The sequence below is a fragment of the Ornithodoros turicata genome, chromosome 2, assembly GCF_037126465.1.
Source record: "Ornithodoros turicata isolate Travis chromosome 2, ASM3712646v1, whole genome shotgun sequence".
In the NCBI taxonomy this organism is placed as follows: Eukaryota; Metazoa; Arthropoda; class Arachnida; order Ixodida; family Argasidae; genus Ornithodoros; species Ornithodoros turicata.
The window spans coordinates 29,990,808-30,009,962 of record NC_088202.1 but is presented as its reverse complement, the minus strand read 5'-3'; the positions used below and the strand labels follow the sequence as shown (position 1 = coordinate 30,009,962).

Sequence of the window (19,155 nt, the reverse complement as noted above, 5' to 3'; positions counted from 1 at the left end):
GGGACTTGTTGCAAGTGTCCTTGAAGTCTTTGTTTACCTTCCTCCTGGAGACAGGCGACACAAAAAGGTTCGTCTTACAAGCCTCTTCTAGGGTCTTTGACCCCTTGGGATTCATGAGCCCGTTTACAATACGCGTGAAGAGACTATTTCAGCAACTCTGGATCGATGGAGTGGATTGGGATGCCAAACTTCCAGACCAAGCTCAGTTGGAATGGAAGGCGTGGTGCACAGAATTGCCCACTCTGCGTCTCGTCAGCGTGTGTCGACACGTCGGGATATACGCTTCGAATGGAGCCAGACACGTGACTCTTTATGCTTTTTCAGACGCCAGCATACATGCGTACGGAGCAGTCGTGTACGCTTGCGCGAAATCTCAAGAGCCACATTCAGATGTTAATCTACTGGTGTCCAAGTCCAGGGTTGCCCCTCTGAAAGAACTCACACTTCCTAGGCTGGAGTTGATGGGAGCGCTCGTGGCTACAAGGCTCGCCAACTATGTTCGAACAGCCTTAGAGGACTGCGTAGTTGAATGCCATTACTGGACGGATTCGACAATTGTGCTCGCTTGGATCCGTCACCACCCGTCCCGTTGGAATCCTTTCGTAGCCCATCGAGTTTCAGAAATACGCACATTAAGCGATCCTGATATGTGGAAGCATTGTGTCGGTGAAGACAATCCCGCAGATTTGATAACCAGAGGTATCTCGGCACATCGCTTGGTGGAGGAGGATCTTTGGTGGCACGGTCCAAAATGGCTGAAGGATGATCCTTCTGAGTGGCCAAATGCCAATGGTTTCAACGACACTGACGTAGAGTTGAGAAAATCTTCCGCAGGGAAACAAAACGAACTCGTTCTCCAAGTCACTTCGAAATCCGTCGAAGCTATTATAGATGTCCAGAGGTTTAGTTCGTTGGACCGGCTTTTGAGAGTGACCGCCTACGTCCTCCGTTTTACGTCAAACTGCAGGAACCTAAATCAGAAGTTAGAGGGACCTCTTTCTACGAACGAGCTGCACGAAGCGAAGTTTTATTGGGTCCGCGTTGTACAGCATGAAGTCTACGACCTCAAGAAAGGGAAAAACAATTCACAATCGTTTCTCTTGAAAGATCTGCCATTTTTTGAAGACGAACTACGAGTCATTCGGTTAAAGGGACGGTTGCAACACCTAGAAGATAGCGACCGAGTGAAGTACCCCATTATATTACCGGCCGAGCATCATTTCACTACCTTGCTTGTACAGTGGGCTCATGAGCGAGTGTTTCACGGAGGAGTGGAATCCACCTTGGCGGAAATACGAGAACAGTTTTGGGTGCAACGGGCTCGCCAGACGGTCAAGAGAGTTCTCAAGAAGTGCACCTTATGTGCACGATTTAGAGCTCGGAGAGTAGCCGTACCAACGGCTCCGCTACCTGGCTTCCGCGTAGCGGCAAGTGAACCATTCCGTACTGTTGGGGTTGACTTTGCGGGCCCCCTGTATGGAAGAAAGAGCACAAACAAGTACTATATCGTCCTCTTTACCTGCGCAGTGACGAGGGCTGTACACCTTGAGCTCACACCATCTATTACAGCTGAAGCATTTCTCATGAGCTTAAGGAGGTTCGTGGCAAGAAGAGGTGTACCGACGACTATCTATTCGGATAACGCCCGAAGCTTCAAGCGAGCGGACAAGGAGCTGCGGGCACTCTGGAACACGACAAAGGATCTTCAGGTGAATGACTACCTGACACATCAAAACATCACCTGGAGATACATCTTGCCCGGAGCCCCCTGGTGGGGGGGCTGGTGGGAAAGACTCGTCCGGACAGTGAAGACTGCTCTTCGTAAAGTTCTGGGGAAAACGTCACTCGGCTTTGAAGAACTCAGAACAGTAATGACCGAAGTTGAGGCGGTAGTCAACTCCAGGCCACTCACGTACGCTAGCTGCAGTCCGGACGACTCAAACGTATTATGTCCATCTCACTTTCTCGTGGGCAAGAGAGTTATCGCCCTGCCGACGCAGCCAGCAACACAGCACGACGACCAAAATCAATCAACGAAAGATCAACTGACGCGTAAAATGCTCTACAGAGAAAAGTTGATGCAGCACTTTTGGAGACGCTGGAGACGCCAGTATCTCTTGCAGCTCCGGTCAGCACATCATTTTGATTCTACGTCCTCCAAGAGGCTACTACCTGGCGACGTAGTTGTGATTGAAAGCAACAGGCCGAGGAACCTATGGGACATCGGCAGAATCATGGAAACCTACGAAGGTCAGGATGGTCACGTAAGATCGTGCCTCCTTAAACGCCAAGATGGCAAGACAACGAAAACTCCTGCACAGCATCTCTACCATCTTGAAGTATGAACACCATATTTCGCGGCGGGAGGATGTTGATTCTCGTATGTGGAGAAAAAAGAGGAGCTGGTGGCCAGCTCACCTGCATGGACTTTTTACCTTCTTCTTTTAGTTAAGCTAGCGTGGGCACGCTCACTTGTTCGGATTAAAGCGAATGCTTGGACCCGCTTTGAGTCCTTCTGTTCTTCACATTTTGTTCTTCACACTTTTCTAGCTGTTTTTCTGAATTGAACTGTGCAGTGACACAACACCGAAAATATATATTAACATGGTCAGTCCTGATGGGTTATTTGGTGAACTACACAAGGTATCAAGAAATTATAAATGTCACTCTTTGCCCCTTTAACGTCCTGCTGCTTGACTGCACTCTCATTGTGATACCTCAGAACCTAGGCTCATCACGTTGACCACATTCTCACTGTTCATTGTTATCCTGCTGTACCTGGCTCACATTTTCTTTAACAGTACATCTTACTTTTGTTTTTCTTCTTTTTTTCTTCTGCAGATTCAAGGCAACAAGGACTACATAGAAGGCTTCTACATTCGATTTCGTGACATGAGTGGAGGGTCGCAGAAGTACAACATGGTAACGGTGCTGAACGGTGGAGCGTCCTCCTACGTGCTGACAGATCTAAAGAGGTTCACCGAATATGAGTTTTTCCTGGTGCCATTCTACAAGAGCGTGGAGGGCCCTCCCAGCAACTCCAGGAGCGTGCAGACACTGGAAGATGGTATGAGGGAAAACTAGAAGACTTCAAAACTGCTCAGTATTTTACACTCATGATAACTTCCTTTACCAGTGCCAACGGCTCCGCCAGATAGAGTACGGGTTCAAGTGGTTAACATCACCAGTGCAAGAATTTCCTGGTCTCCTCCCCCTCCACAGCATCAGAATGGGAAGCTGAAAGGATACAAGGTACGTCCTCTCGTATTGCATCAATTTCAACACTGTCGCTGGCAACCAAAGCATTACAAACATTCGTCCATTTCTAGTTGTATGTATCAGGAAACACATCAGAGTTTCACTCCAACATGAGCACCAACTCAACTGTTACTTCTCTGACCCTCACCAACCTTACTGTGGGTGGTTCCTACCAAGTCAGCGTCGTAGCTATGACTTCTGTTGGTGGGGGACCTCTTAGCACACCTGCTGTTTTCCGTGTGGGTAAGTACATGCTGCCACAACGTATCTTCAGGACAGACATACGTTCTGTGCGTGAGCTAAACATAAAATGAGCCGCAGTATTTAAATTTTTTTTTAAAGATTTCTATAAAACAATATCAGGTGGTATTATGCTCAATGTCAGAACGATCCGGTCATGGACGGTCTAGTGGTGGCGGCCTCAGTTTTGCATATTCTGCTGTAGTCGTCCACTCTGTACATAGTCGTCACCGAGCATTCTCTCTAGAAGATTTGTCAGCAGCAACATCCAGCAGTTGCCTGACAGCAGTCGAGGTGACACTAGGAGGACTAACATTGGTGCTAGTCCTCCTGGTGTGACCTTGAATTCGGTATGGCAGTCATCCCAACTTCGCTCGAAGAAGAGCGACTAAGCATCCTCGAAAACTGTCCATCAGTGACTGAGACCACCATAAGACCACACACTCACCGTAGTTTTGGCGCTCTATGGCCTTTGTTGCCTTTGTGCCATTAAAACCATAATCTCTCTCTCTCTCTCACCATAAGTGTAACATAAGAGCTGTAGCCACACTGCGCCAGACACTGCTCTACCTCTCACTCTTGCTTTCATATTCAATGGTTTCACTTCATTCGTAAGCTAGCATGCCTCTTGGCGCCAGCCTCATAGGCCACGATCATCCTCTCAGCGGAGGCCATGCAAAGTGTGCAGGTATGCCTCTAGAGACGTGGTGTGTTAAATACGTGGCGAAAAATATTGTACCAACATTTTGGCAATCATGTCAATTGTGCAAGTACAAATGTGGTGTTTGTTCCATTAATTTCTTAGTGCAATATAATATTTCAAAGTAGAAGGGAAGGTTTTGTTTCTAATCTATAGTTCAACATTTATATTTAGAGCCTGAAGTTTCCGGGTTCCCCGAATTTGCACCCCCGAATTGACTTTAGCTTGCAGCAAATTGCCCTCACTGAGACGTCTGTAGGAATGCACACTAACTTGTTTGGCAGCAAACACAGTTACATCACCATTTGTACCGAACCAGTTCAGTTAGTTTTTGCGTAACTGAGCTTGATTTCCCCCCAAAATTAGTGTACTGGAAGTTTTTCCACCCAGATTTGCATGAATTTAGAGCAGGTTTATTTACCCAATTTTTGCTCCCCAAATTTAGAAAAAAATATTTCCCGAAAACTTCAGGCTCTGCTTATACTGGTTTGGCTCACTTTAAATAAGAGACAATGACACGTAAGGATACATTATGAGACAGTCATATAGCTCTTCCAGAAATAAACTACCCTCTAAAATGCAGCTGGAAACATTTTTATCTGCAATTGCTCTCAGTGATGTGTACCAGGAGTACAGGCAAACGTGCCTCTTTTTCCAGCATTGCAGGAGCAAACCCAGGCCCTCCACACACAGAATATAGCCTCATGCAACCCTGTATTGTTTTTTTTAATATGTCAGTCTGAAATATATTAGCCATAAGAATCTCTTGACTGCAAGGCGGTATTTCTAGGCTACAATGTCTGTTTTTACTTCCCAGATGGACCATCTTCCACATCGTTGTCTACCCCTCTTCATAACATTGTTAAGCAATCGTGGTTCATCGCTCTCATTGGAAGTCTTATGTTTCTGACCATCGCCATATTTGTGCTCTTTCTCATCAGAAAAAGGAGAATAGAGTTGAAAAAGGCAATGACTGCAAGTAAGATAACGGTTTCATTTAACAGTTGTGGACCTTTTGCATTCTTTTTGATACTGTTGAAATTTTGCTCCTGCAATGATGTTTTTCTGTTCGCTTTCAGTTCCTGTACATAAGCCAGACGATTTAAGGTAAGGCACAGTATATTTAGCCTTACATGGGTGAATAGCATCATAATTGCATGGATGAACTGCGTGTTGTTTTAACTGCATGAAATAGTGGCGTCACAGCATGGGTTGCATAAGTTATACTTGAAGCTACGACAGTCATTTTGTTTTCAGCTGTCTGAGAACTGTTTCTGTATTTGGCAGCATCTTGATGCTTATTGCATGTGTCCTGGATAATATCCAAGCTTCAACAGTACAGCTGTAATTAATGAATCCACAGAATGAGAACTTTTATAGTATCAGGAATAACCTACATATGCCTCAAGCATGATATCCTGTATGTAGTCTTAGAATGCCATGCAGGATAACTGTGCCTCTCGTGGAAATAGATTATGTAAGCACTCTTGCTGATCTGGGTGGTTGTGGTTATCATTTTTCTGTTTGGCTGCTCTCTAATACACGGTGCTGGTAATATTGGTGTGCAGCAACTGCTTCAACTCACTAACGACACGCAATGGCCTGAGTCCCCACGAAGCCCTTTGGATTAACCACAGCGCCTGGCGGCCATCAGACCAATCCAAAGATGTCCTTTGTGAAACTAAGCTACTTAACAAGGTGGACTGTGGTTCCAATGACCTTAACTATTCAAGGTAATGGTTGCTGTTAGTACGGTTTATTCATATCGGAAGATTCCTCCAACAATTTATTGCGGCGGTAATTTATTGTGTGATAACACTCACGAATTTTTTGTGCTACATGTTTTGTTCATTAAACATTTATGCATTGTGGGAGAACAGGTACAGGGTGAGCCAAGTCCAATATCGCTGCAGTACACTCAAAACAATGACACTGAAGCTTACTTAATATGTACTTAATATGTACAAGCTTTAGCGTGGTGGACCACACTTCATCAGTTAATGAAATGGTGAACTCACACAAGTATACATGGAATTATATTCGATTTTGTTAAGCTCTGGTTATTGTCATTGATGGCAATATCTGGCAGTACTGACTACAATCAAGTAAATACATGATTTCTGCTTTCTGTATGTGCAGTGTCTATGCACCCCTAAACTGCGGCATGAATGCATCGGACTATGCAGAGGTAGACACTCACAATATGACTACTTTCTACAAGAAGGATCTGCCTTCTATTCCTGAACCATACGCTACTACGACGCTCGTCAATGCTGCTGTGCAGAAGAGCTACAATGGCTCGGTAAGCTCTGCCTCTGTGTCGGTGTAATATGTGCCTGTCTAGTCTTGTCACATAACATTCACAGAAGGTAATGGAGAAGTTCTCTGACACGATCATTTACACAGGAACGTACAATGTTTGGCAACTGCCATTAAGGTTGAAAATTATGGTTTTCATTCACTTCTCATTGAATGTTGCTAGGTGAAGGATGGGAGAAGCAGTAGTTCTGCTGAAGAAGGAAGTCGAAAATCTGACAAGACGTATGAAATGGAGCGCAGGAGATCCAATGAAGGTGTGTCTTTTACAGGTATAGTGCTGGTTGTGCACCTATACATGTGGTATGTGTTAGTCACACACATACTTCTTGAGGGGAAGACTATAGGGTCACGCTCTAGATATCGACCAGAGCAAAAACGGAAGCAACCACACTCTATACCCGTTTATTTCCCTGCTCTTCTCCTCATGCTCACTACAAGTTTACAAGCAAGAGACACTAAATCAACACGTTTATTTTGCTTCTCAGATGGGTTGACAGACCATCTCTTGGAATCCGACAAGTTAACTAGTCCAACAAGTGATTCAGGAAGCTACACAACAGGTAAAAAGCCATGTCACTTTGCTGAGGCAGCGATCCTTGGCATTCTGTGTAATTTTGAAACCTAGCTTATTTTAAGCATCTCGTTATCTGTTTGACAGACGAGTATGGAATGCCGGTGAAGAAAGGTCGACAGAAGTTTTCTAGGGGCAGTGCTGGTAAAGGTCCTCTGATGAATTGGTCTGATCTGATCCCACCTCCACCAGATCAGCCACCAAGTGAGGCAGAATCTACCCCTGGTTCTGTGAGGGGGATAAACTCTCAGCACAGACAGCAAAAGCAAAAGGTGCGTTCCAGATAACTATTTTGTACGTGTAGCGTGTACTTTGTACACTTATGCATAGGCAGAGGGGACAAAAATAGGTTGTCAAACACTGCACCAAAGACTGGCATTACTTTCAGCTCAATTTTTCTGACTGAACCTGACCTTAGAACACACATCACAGAGTACTTTTTCTAGCATCTTACTTTAGAGATACAAATAACACACAGTTAGTTACTCTCCCAACATAAGTGCTCTATGACAAGGCCATACGGGTGACTGGAGTACACAAGCGTCCCCTAACAGATCACTCATGAATTGCAAGTGCATAAGTAGAGTCCTGCGTGGGGCGGAATTGACCAGCAGGTCCATACCCGCAGGTGTAAGGCTCGCATCCGACCCGCAACCCGTTCAATTTTTTTCTCAAAATTCCCTCCGTACCCAACCCACCACCCTTCAACAAGAAGGTACACAGGTGTAAGCTGTGAGTTCTCCGGAAGGCTGTTCCTGATGTGTTTTGTACCTGAAAGGTTTGTTGTAATGAACCAATGTGATGAACGATACAACAAGAGACATACACAAGGTTAAGATGGAACGATACATCTTAATGGCAGTTGGCCCAGTGGCTGTAGTGTGACCCCTCGGGTAGAATGAGCTGGAGGAGGCCCAATAGGTAGACAGATCCCCTGGGCTGCTGCCTGCGTTCCAGCTGGGACTTTAAAGTGTAGCGCAGATCATGAACCCTCTTGGTTCAGCATCCAGTGCCACAACCACGATCCACAGGACAAGAACGGAGCAAAGCTTGAGTAGATGTGACTGCTTCGCTACTGCACCTGTGAAGAACTCATGGCAGCAGCCCAGGGGATCTCTCCACCTATTGGGTCTCCTCGAGCACATTCTACCTGAGGGACCACATAGCAGCCACCGAGCCAACAGCCATAAAATGTACCGGTCCATCTCAACCTTTTGTGCTCTAATGTACTCATCTCATATCCTCCATCATATCAGTCCATCACATATGCAACTAAACAAGGATGCAACCTGGGCAACTCATTAAGCATTTCCTATTCCTGTTTTTGGAAAATGTCTTAGCAACATCTAACCCTCATATCATGCTGGTGTCAAATATGACACCCTCACCCGCAGGAAGGCGCAAGTTATCCACGAGTACCCGCAGGTGGATGCAGGTATCTATCTACATGCCAAAGCTTACAACCCACAGTAGTACTGATTCTCGTGGCCAATCTGCCTGTGTAGCATTTCTCTGTATCTACTTTCGCAAATACACATTAACAAAACTTTTCACACAGGTCGCTATGGGTCCTTCACAGACTGCGAACCTCCGTGGACCCCCAAGTCAGCCGATGTCAATTACAGGAGCATCTCCACGGACGTCACTTAATCGCTCAACCCCCAACGGTGGCACAGTGCCATACTCATATGCAAATCGGGGAAGCCAACCCCGCCCTCAAATGCGACCTCAACTCCCTACCCCTCAAGGTGTACAGGATCAACCCCACATGGACAGAGGGGTACAATCATCTCTGCCGTCTCTTATTAATGAGCCACGCAATGTGCCACCTAATCTAGCTGTCTTGGAATCTAGGATGGCACCACAGCATGGTGAGTTGATGTGCGATTTCACTGGCTCAACCCGCAAGTCAGTTTAAAACAATTTCACATCTGTGGTCTCCAATATGTTCATAACTAGCAACATGGTACACGATGCACGATGCAGCACGATTAAATGAAAGTTGCCATTTTTTTAAAGAGTTTCCTTTCCTACAGTTGAATCATGTTGCAATAGAAGAAGAGTAACAGAAATCATGCTGCACTCTCCATAACAAAAATATGCAGGGAAAAATTTTCTTGAATGTGCACCTATTGCCACGTGCTGCTGAAATGCTGCTACGGATGACATAAGTTAATAAAAAGGAGAAGATAGATTATGCACGAGCTTGTTTGTCCTCACTGAAAAGTTACAGGAAACCTAAGTTGTTTACATAATGATTCCACCTCAGCAAGTTCCTTGACAATGCAGCCATGAGTGAAGTTTACACAAAAACGAAAAAAGGAAGCAATTTTGATTTTTAGCATTTGGTGTACCGTTTATGTATTGTTTTAAATGCACAGCTCAGTGCTTGTCCACTTTCATGAATGAGGAAGAGGCAGATGTGAGAAAAGAAATGTCATGTTCTCACATACTCCTTTGGAGGCCCAAATTGTCAGTTTTGCAGATGACTGCTGGGCGATTCCACGCGAAATCATCCAGCGGACCCGCTCGGCCCTCACAAAACTATCGCGAATTTTTACGAAAAATTTTTTAGCAGTCCCTAATAGTGCAAAACGACACACCATGAAACATTTCTACCCAAATATCAATGTGGCGGGTGCTACACACGATCAAAGTTCGCAGCACTGGCGAAAACCGTGCCTGGCGTGAACGGCAGCTGCGGCTCATAGAAAGCACCTAGAACTGTGCGGTTTTCTTTTGCGTATAGAGGAAACCATGCCTTACACGGCGCTCAAATCCAGGTTGTCGTGCTGTAATCGGTGCTGGTATACAAAGGCCGGAAGTTTCGCAATTTTCCTCCTACTTCGCGATTTTTTTGTGGAAAATCAAACCATTAAATTTTAATGAATATTTTTTCCTGTCAAGGCCCTAAGGAATACTTCAACAGGAAAAATCGCCAGACACGTAACTTTCATAGTCATTGCAGGAAAAAAAGAGGAAGTATGCGATTTTTCAAAAATTCGCTACAATCGAGCGTAAAACACGCAATGAAGAGGTCGGAAGAGATGCCTGAAACCAATGCAGTTTTATAGAATGAGCCTTCCTCTACAACATATTAAAAAATCTCGAGGGTGTTTTTTCATATACTCTAGAAAATAATTTTTTTGTAGTAGAGGGTATTACAGCCACTGACCCACATTGCATGTATCCGGCGGGGTGCTATATTTGTTTCTTGGGCTCCCGTTTTAATTATTCGTATTTCCGATTTTTTTTCTGGTTGGTTTTCAATATGACAGCCACCCGGACCAAAGGAACATGGCTCCAGTTGAGCGCTGTGGAGTTCCAATTCACCAGTATGAATATTATAGGCGCGTAGATGCAGGTTCAGTTGATGAAAGTTTCCTTTAACTGAATGCTGAACAATTCAGCAAAAATATTAACCACAAAAAGTCTAACAAATTATAACGCTAGAGGAAAAGACGAACGTTCAAAAAAGTCATTTACATGGCAGTACTGGAAACGACGGAATCTCGTGGTGGTGGTTCATTGTCCATGCTGTCCTAGGTTCCAGTGAGGCTCACAGCTATATAAAGCCTCGCACCACTCGTGTATGGAAGCGTATACCCGCGGATATCCGCAAGAAACTTTTGGGTTCGGATGAAATATGGACGCTTGTTGTGATCTGCGGATCGGACGTGGATGGCGTCGGATCAGGAGTGGGTCAGACTCGGATAAACCGCGAGATTGCGCCATCAGTTTGCTTCACACTAGGTACAGAAGATAGAGTACAAGGTGTACGAAAACAGCTCGCGCATCTGAGAGAGATCTCTGGCTCTGGCGTCTCGAGTCGAGGTGCGCGTTCGGCGCCGATCTTGCGTTTCACTTGCAATAAACTCTACTTATCCCGTTTGGTGCAAAATGTGTTGCTGTGCTTGGTGCCGTATAATCTTTCGTGGAAGCTAAATCTGTACTTGCTGTCATGTATCCTTTGGTAGCATCATGGACGCTCAGGACCTGTCCTCGCTAAAAAGCTATGCCGCTCCGGGGCTTTCACTGTCGGAACGAGAGAGAGGAAGTCGCCCGTGTGGATGAAGTTTGGTGACAGCTTTTTTTGTTTCTTTTTTTTTTCTGCTTTGTGCTGACGGGAACGTTTATTTCCTGGAAAATTGGCCTGATATATCGAGCATAGAAACTGAACTATTGCTGCGTGCCGTGGGAGACGCGGATTTTTCGGATAGGCTGCGGATGTGAAAAAGCTCATCCCCGCAGGGCTTTAGCTCACACCACAAAAAGCATTACTTAGACCTGCCCATCACCGCTAATCCCCAATCTCCGTTGCCGGCACCGTGCACACCGGAAACAATGCCATAAACTTAACCACCCAGGATTGCAATACGCGTGTTATGCTACAGAAGCAAAGGCTATGGTAACCTTGCAGAAGTCTGTACCACAGCATATTGCTTGCTCATTAAAACCCAACCAGACCAGAGAAAAAGTGAAAATCAAAAGAATTAAAACAGGAGCCCAAGAAACAAGTATAGCACCCCACTGGACACATGCAACGTGGGTCACTGTGGTCGTAATACCCTCTACTACAAAAAAATTATTTTCTCCTGTATACGAAAAAACACCCTCGAGATTTTTTAATATGTTGTAGAGGAAGGCTCCTTCTATAAAACTGCATTGGTTTCAGGCATCTCTTCCGACCTCTTCATTGCGTGTTTTACGCTCGATTGTAGCGAATTTTTGAAAAATCGCATACTTCCTCTTTTTTTCCTGCAATGACTATGAAAGTTACGTGTCTGGCGATTTTTCCTGTTGAAGTATTCCTTAGGGCCTTGACAGGAAAAAATATTCATTAAAATTTAATGGTTTGATTTTCCACAAAAAAATCGCGAAGTAGGAGGAAAATTGCGAAACTTCCGGCCTTTGTATACCAGCACCGATTACAGCACGACAACCTGGATTTGAGCGCCGTGTAAAGCATGGTTTCCTCTATACGCAAAAGAAAACCGCACAGTTCTAGGTGCTTTCTATGAGCCGCAGCTGCCGTTCATGCCAGGCACGGTTTTCGCCAGTGCTGCGAACTTTGCTCGTGTGTAGCACCCGCCACATTGATATTTGGGAAGAAATGTTTCGTGGTGTGTCGTTTTGCACTATTAGGGACTGCTAAAAAAATTTTCGTAAAAATTCGCGATAGTTTTGTGAGGGCCGAGCGGGTCCGCTGGATGATTTCGCGTGGAATCGCCCTGCTGTATGTATCTGTTCCCAAGCCTCCAGTTATACAAATGATTGACACAACAGCTTCCAATGCACATAGGATTCCTATGAAGCCATTTTTTTGCATAATGGACTTAACCACTCACACGTGTTCTGACATCTCCTCTTGCATTTTTTTACAGGTCACATATACCATCCAGCGGACGTAGAGTCAGATATAGATGACCCCTTGAGGCCTCGATCTCCAGAGTCCATCCCCAGTGTTGCTGGTGAAACAGACTATGCACCTAGCCATGGTAATGATTGCGTACAACCACAAAATACATAACATTACCATCTGGCCACCTTCTGATGACACAACATTTTTAGCACCTTCTTGGGCAAGCACCACTGAACAGAGCAACAGCTCGTGCACGAGTGGGCGGTCCAGTGGGGCCAGTTCCTACGATGACTCTGTCTACAATGAGGTAGACTTTGCTAGTGCCGTCGCCCGGGCTGCTCAAAATGTGGGCTTTCAGGTCAATGGCTCTGTCGTGTCTGGTCCTCCAGGCATGGTGAATCGCAGTGACCAGGGTATGTGTATTTACTCGCCTCACAGTTGCATGATGGATACCCGTTGATATCTCTGCCACCAACAGTCTGTAAAACCTTTGCAATCCCTAGGCACAAAGAGGGACAACGTGCCTCAATGGCTCATGCCTACTGTCAATCAGCACAGTGACGACCGCCAGCTTGTAGACAGCCAAAGGTCACATTGCAGAATACCAGGGTTATGTCCGCCAGGTAAAAATGACTTACGCTCCATCTATTGTAATATTTTTGCATGGCGACCTACGGTGCCTTCAATAAAGATAGCTAAGGCCCTTCGTTTTCCGCGATTCCGTGATTCCGCGAAATTTCGCGGAATTCGGAATTAATCGCGGAATCTTTCGTTTGGCAAAGAGTTTCACGGAATCCTTTATTTACACGGAATTATATATTTTTAAGGGTGTGTGGATATTAGAGTTCTCAAATTTGAATCGAATATCAATCACTCGAAGTATCTGATTTGCGAATTGAAATACCGAATATTCGGGTTTCCGGATAATTTGACTATTCGCCGAATACGAACGACACCTCCCGAAAGTGGGCTTCACCTGACGCTTCCCTGCATGAGGTGAAGCCGCCCGTATAAAATTCAAGCCTGCTTTACGAAATTGTTTATGCTGCAGGACAAAACAGACATATTGTAGTTTAGCTTAGGATAACATTAGCCCAAGTTTATTATGTATACTTCACCTGAGAAAGTTCCTCCCGTATGCAGTTTAGCGGTAGCAGTGGCGGATTTTGACTTGATATCTGGGAGGTTGCTTTTAAGAAGTTAAGACTTTTAAATAATGGCTACAGTCCAAGAACAAAAAGAGGTGTACTAAAAATGTAACTTCTCCAGGGCATGTTTTGGAAACTCCTTCCTATAAAGTTCCTATGAACTCTGTTGATGCTGAAAGATCTTTCAGCAGGTATAAAATGATTTCAGGCGCCAGACCGCAACGGTGCTTTGTGTCTGTAATTTTATAAAATATTTTTTGTTCCCACATTATCCAAGAAAATAAAGTGTCTCCCATTTCATGCAGCTGTTGACTGCTCGCTGTGGAAAATCGCGGAATTTACAAGTCACTGCCGCAGAATTTTGAATTTGCCGCAACAGAAAACAGAGAGCCTTAAAGATAGCCGTCATTGACACGTAGCAACCAAGACGTAGAATAATTAACATTGATATAGACACAGTGTTGTCAGAACAATAAACCTGAGAGTCATGCAGTATGCTTTAAAGGGACTTTAAAGTGGATGGAAATCTATAGAAACTGTATGTTCTTCTGAAAGTTTGAAACATTTATGCTTCAGGTGTGTAATGGCTCTGTTCTACATTGACAATGTTTTAGCAATCGAATTTCAAAGGTTGCTGTGCCAAGCAAAACTTGTGGATTCCTTGATCCACCAATGCTGAGGCAACTCGTGTGTCATCTATTGAGAATGCACACAACTACGCTAGCTGTCTGCAACATACGCTGCACAGTGTTGTGAAACTGGAAAAATGCTAGCTGTCGAGGCCGCACTGTTTGTACATCCTGGAACACTACAATGTAAACCTGACATCTGTGGGAGCTGGCTGGATACGAGACTTTCCACAGAGCAGCAACAGAAAGCGACTTTCATTGCTTTCACTTTCTGGACTCTCCCATCACACTGGGACAATGAGTGATGACAGTTAGCAGACAACACAAAAAGAGAGAAGCAAACAGACGGCGCTGATGTCCATGCAGATTACGATGTTAAAATTGTTTACGCTGTTAACTACTCAAGAGTTGCCGCAATTCTTCAAAACAGGTTTAATAGTAATCAGTAATTTGTCCCAAATGTGTTACATAGTACTTAACTATCACGTGGTACCTGCCTGCCATCCAGGGGAGGGGGGGAGCGGGGGGTTTGTGTGTGTCATCACAAGGCCAAGTGTCTACATGACACACGTACTGTAAGTCTACTCCAATTACCAAGTTCTACATGGCGGTACACAAAGTCATGGTGGTTGTATTTCACTTTACAGTCCCTTTAATATAGCATGGTATAGCTAAGTGAATATATACATACTTGATTTTTTTCTCTTTAGGGGATCAGCCACAGAACCAGGTACAGTCGCTGTTTGATAGGGGTCAGCAGCAGATATGTGCGAATGCCCCGTCATCTATGCAAAAAAAAGACAGTGAGTGCTTTCATATGTGTTGCATTCTCATGATTGTGTGTATGTACATCACGTGACTTCTCGTGATAGACCGAGATGAGGGCTTCATCCTCGAGTCTGTAGGCAACAAGCTAGCACTTTCCCAATAAATATTTAATATAGAATGCATTCTCACAGAAGCGTGTACCTTCGTAATTCTAACTGAGAATTTATGTCTTTCCGATTGTTTATCTGGCTGGCACTTAAGAGGATTTCATGTAATGTTGTGGTGTTTGACAAGGGTTAAATTAATTAAGTTAACATAATCATTACTTACTTTACTGAATTACTTACTGAATGAAGTCCACTAATGAAATTGAATAAAAGCCAGTAAAATAAATTCTATGCCCAAAACGTCGCTGACTCCTCCAATGGAGGGGCCCCCGTAAATATTCTGGCATGACCTTTCCACGATTTCCTGAATTTTCCCATTTCTGCATTAAAAATGCTAGTTTTCCCAAAGAGCCCTTGAAGTAGGGTCCTTTCTTCCTCAATTCAGGCATCTTACAGCAGAGCTGCAGAGAGGCTGTTTTGAAATGTGCACTAATCTACACTGCCATTGGTCAGATGCATCTCGTGATCATGTTATCAGTTATGTCTCGTACTGTCTGCGTACCCGTACGCAAAGAGCACCAAGGTAGAATGGCTTCATCACAAGTGCAAGAAAGAAGCAGCTTCTCTATAAGAGGACAATTTTCACATTTATGAGTTAGAAGCCTTCATGAACCAAAACATGGACGTAACCACAGTCCTCTTGGTCTTGAGTTGGGTACTACAGTTGAGTTAGTTGGGTAGTTGGGTTAAGAGCTACTGATAGACTGCTGATATAACAGTCAGTAGGCCTGAAGCATGCACCAATCAACATAGGTGCTAATGGCATTGGCTTGGTGCGGCACAGGATCTCGATCATTGCATCTCATGCTTCCCGCCATGATTGACCATTCGGAGATCGATCGCAGATATCAGAACCAAAGAATGCAATCTCCACATTCTGAGACCAAAAAATCTCTTGCGATGTCTTATACAGAAAGCATATGATTACAAGCGTACGAGTGATAGCATAAAGCAGATATAGGATTTTAGTATGTCAATACAAGGTACTGCTCATGACACGGTTGTCTGAAATCGCCGATCAGTCGATCCGCAGTTCGCGCTTCATTGGTTGCCCCCCGAAATGTTGAATGTTGTATTTAAAGGTAGACCATATGGTGCACATGTTTACTATTCAAAACGAATGGGATAAACAGAGGGACGCTAATTTCAGACAACTGTGTCGCGAGCAGTACATATATAAAGCCCTGTGTTTTAGGGTAAAACCTGGTAAAACCTGTTTTTACCCCCAGATTTACATTATCATCACTTAGGGTAAAATCCGAAAAAACACAAAAATGAACTTGGCAAAGTGCCAATTCAGTCACCAATATGGGCACTGGACAATGCTAAGCATTGGACGCTCAGCACAGCTGTTCCACATCACATGTTCATCTAAAGTGCAGGAAGCACTTTTTTTTTTTTCCACCGGAAGATCTATTTTTCCACCTGATATCACCCGATTGTACTCTGTTTTACAGCTCTTGAAATTTTTACCTCCTATTTTCAAAAAACATAAAACCTGGAAATCAAGCTATTTGATGCCCTTTGTGCATGAAACTGCAACTGACCCACAAAAGAACTTTGCCGAAGGATACAGCAGCAGTATTAGTAACAGCTACATTTAGTAAATGTAATTGTAATGTAAAATTGAGGAAAAAATAGTAACACATTTGTATGTATTTGTATACTTTATGCAACAATCAAATGATGCCTGCTTGCAAAAGTGGCTTGGAGCATCACATATTGCCCATAGTACATTTTCAATGTCTGAAGTGAATGCACACTGCACCTTTCCAGGTACAGTGTCATCGTACAACAAGCCTAGCTTCCCTGTGTATCAAGCACCCTCCAATCAGAGCTGTGCGTCCAGTGGCGCGGGTCGCCGGTGGAGGGGTTCCGAAGAGCAGGCTCAACCGAGGCACACAAATAGCATGCCTTCCTCACATGCAAACAAAGAACAGCCCACATCTAGACTTAGGCATGATCTGTGAGTAGTTATCCATACATCAGCATGTGGTGTAACTCGACAAACGGCATTCCTATAGCGTTTCATCTACAGGGTTAGTCTAGCAAACGTTACACATTTGGACTGGATCATAAAAATAGAAGACTGGGTTTAGCCAACCCCAAACTTTGCAGACTAGTAGCCATTTAGAAATTAACATTTAGAAATTACATAAAAATCAAACAAAATCTCATTCTGTGCATTTTCTATTGCCTATCTCACTACTATCTCACTAAAAACCCGCCATTTTCTCCTGTGTGTGCCTCATTTTCATTTCACCGCACACACAAGAAGAGAATAAGTGCATAACATCAGAATCATGGTCAGAATGGGCATGTCACATCATTGAAGGCAGTGCCGCCTGCATGAGGTGATGTGAATGTGAGGCAGGCACAAGAAAAAAATGGCGGTGTTTGCGTGAGATAGGCCATTGAAAATGCATGGGGCGAGCTTTTGCTTGATTTTTAATTTTCTTTCAACATAACCATAGTGCTTACAAAAAATTGCAATAAAACTTAAGACTTCAAGGTTTGGGGTAGGCTGAACCCAGTCTTCTATTTTTACAACGCGATCGAAATGTGTAACGTCTTCTAGACTAGCCCTGTAGAACAAACCTAAAACGAGTTGCATAACCCAGACTGGAGACTAACCATCTAATGTAACCATTTGTATTTCTTGCAGCTCACACGTGTACCATGGTTCAACATGAGAAGACCAAGTAAGCCTTTCACCTCCTGTAGAAAAATGAAGCCTGGAAAGCCCAGGTGGAACCCGCCGTGCCCTGAACCACTTCGTTGTGTATATGCAAGCATTGATGGAGGCGGAACAGAGTGTAGTTAGTGTGCAGCCATTGTTCAAGCAAGTTCCTCGCAGGATTTTCATCACTGCACTTCGTGTATACCAGCAGGGAAGCCTGCAGAAAGAAATGGACTGCCATGCATACATAAAGAATCTATATGCAAACCATCAACTGGACGACAGACAACGTGTGCCAAATAGAGAAGAAAAAAAAACATCATGCAATAATCGCCGACGCTAACGGAGTCAGTCGTCGCCCAATGCAGTTTGGTGTGTGTGAGTGTTTGTACAATTCCGTTTGTACATTTCATTTGAGCAAACATTCACGAACTTGAGCAACTACTCGAGCATCATCGTCCAGTACCCTGCAAGGCTGACGGTGGATCTCCGTGCATATCATCGATTAGGGCTGTGCGTTTTGTGTCAACAACACTGTAAGATATTCTGCTCTGCACAGCGCATTAGCAGCCACTGGTCAGTGTGTGTATAGCATATAGGGTGTCGCTGCACAATGAGACGGCCCAGTGCGCAATTCTAATTTATTGTTGAGACCTCATTTAATGCTGAATACCCATAGGGAAAAATGAAGGTGTGTACAGAGAGATACAAATGCTAAAACTGAAAATTAAAGTCATTATTGTCAGCATTCTGCCGTTTCATCCTGTGCCACTTCAAGCTTTGCTCGCGTAAACAGGTTGCCATGGTAGAGTGGCACAATCCATGAGGGAAAGAGCAGTAAGAATGAAGGCGATTCAAGTGAAAAAGTAATGACAACATTTCACACAAGGAGCCTGCAAGCCTCAGTTAGGCCGAGAGGTGAAGAAATGGTAGATGCAACAAAGAGTGGGGAAATAAAGGCATTAAAACTTGGTTATGCTCCCAAACACCATTTTTATCTGCATAATGGACGGGAGAAAAGATGAACTGAACGGCCTCAAAATTATGCCTGACCAAAAAAGAGGGAACTGACTTTGTTCTGCGAAAAATGTCCATATATTCGTGTCATTTATGCAGTTGTTGCCAGATATGTTGCTGTCAGGCACAGCTAGAATAACCGTACAAGACCGTACATAGACGTCAGTTTCATGGCTGTACTTGATCTGCTACACCGAGCAACTTTGCTGTCTCAACAAATATGTGCAAACTCTTTGCACCAGAGACATACACATTTCTCGTAAAAACAGTTGACTGGTCTCATTAGAATTAAGAGG

At 44.2% G+C, this 19,155-nt stretch overlaps 1 protein-coding gene across 5 annotated transcripts in view; it reads left to right on the top strand.

The window, feature by feature from the left end:
• Positions 1-18,590, top strand: part of LOC135385268 (protein sax-3-like) — a 305,668-nt gene extending 287,078 nt beyond the window's left edge. For 3 of the 5 annotated variants that reach the window (XM_064614480.1, XM_064614478.1, XM_064614481.1), the window contains exons 11-27: positions 2,842-3,067; positions 3,137-3,252; positions 3,330-3,501; positions 5,016-5,177; positions 5,278-5,305; positions 5,767-5,931; positions 6,338-6,500; positions 6,681-6,786; positions 7,003-7,077; positions 7,176-7,360; positions 8,647-8,959; positions 12,473-12,586; positions 12,660-12,863; positions 12,954-13,073; positions 14,938-15,030; positions 16,939-17,128; positions 17,828-18,590. In XM_064614480.1, the coding sequence (XP_064470550.1) occupies positions 2,842-3,067; positions 3,137-3,252; positions 3,330-3,501; positions 5,016-5,177; positions 5,278-5,305; positions 5,767-5,931; positions 6,338-6,500; positions 6,681-6,786; positions 7,003-7,077; positions 7,176-7,360; positions 8,647-8,959; positions 12,473-12,586; positions 12,660-12,863; positions 12,954-13,073; positions 14,938-15,030; positions 16,939-17,128; positions 17,828-17,855 (2,460 nt within the window). In that variant the 3' untranslated portion in view covers positions 17,856-18,590. The remainder of the gene's footprint in view (positions 1-2,841; positions 3,068-3,136; positions 3,253-3,329; positions 3,502-5,015; positions 5,178-5,277; positions 5,306-5,766; positions 5,932-6,337; positions 6,501-6,680; positions 6,787-7,002; positions 7,078-7,175; positions 7,361-8,646; positions 8,960-12,472; positions 12,587-12,659; positions 12,864-12,953; positions 13,074-14,937; positions 15,031-16,938; positions 17,129-17,827) is intronic. The other 2 variants (XM_064614479.1, XM_064614482.1) reach the window with 2 other exon arrangements.
• The last annotated feature ends 565 nt before the right edge of the window (positions 18,591-19,155 follow it).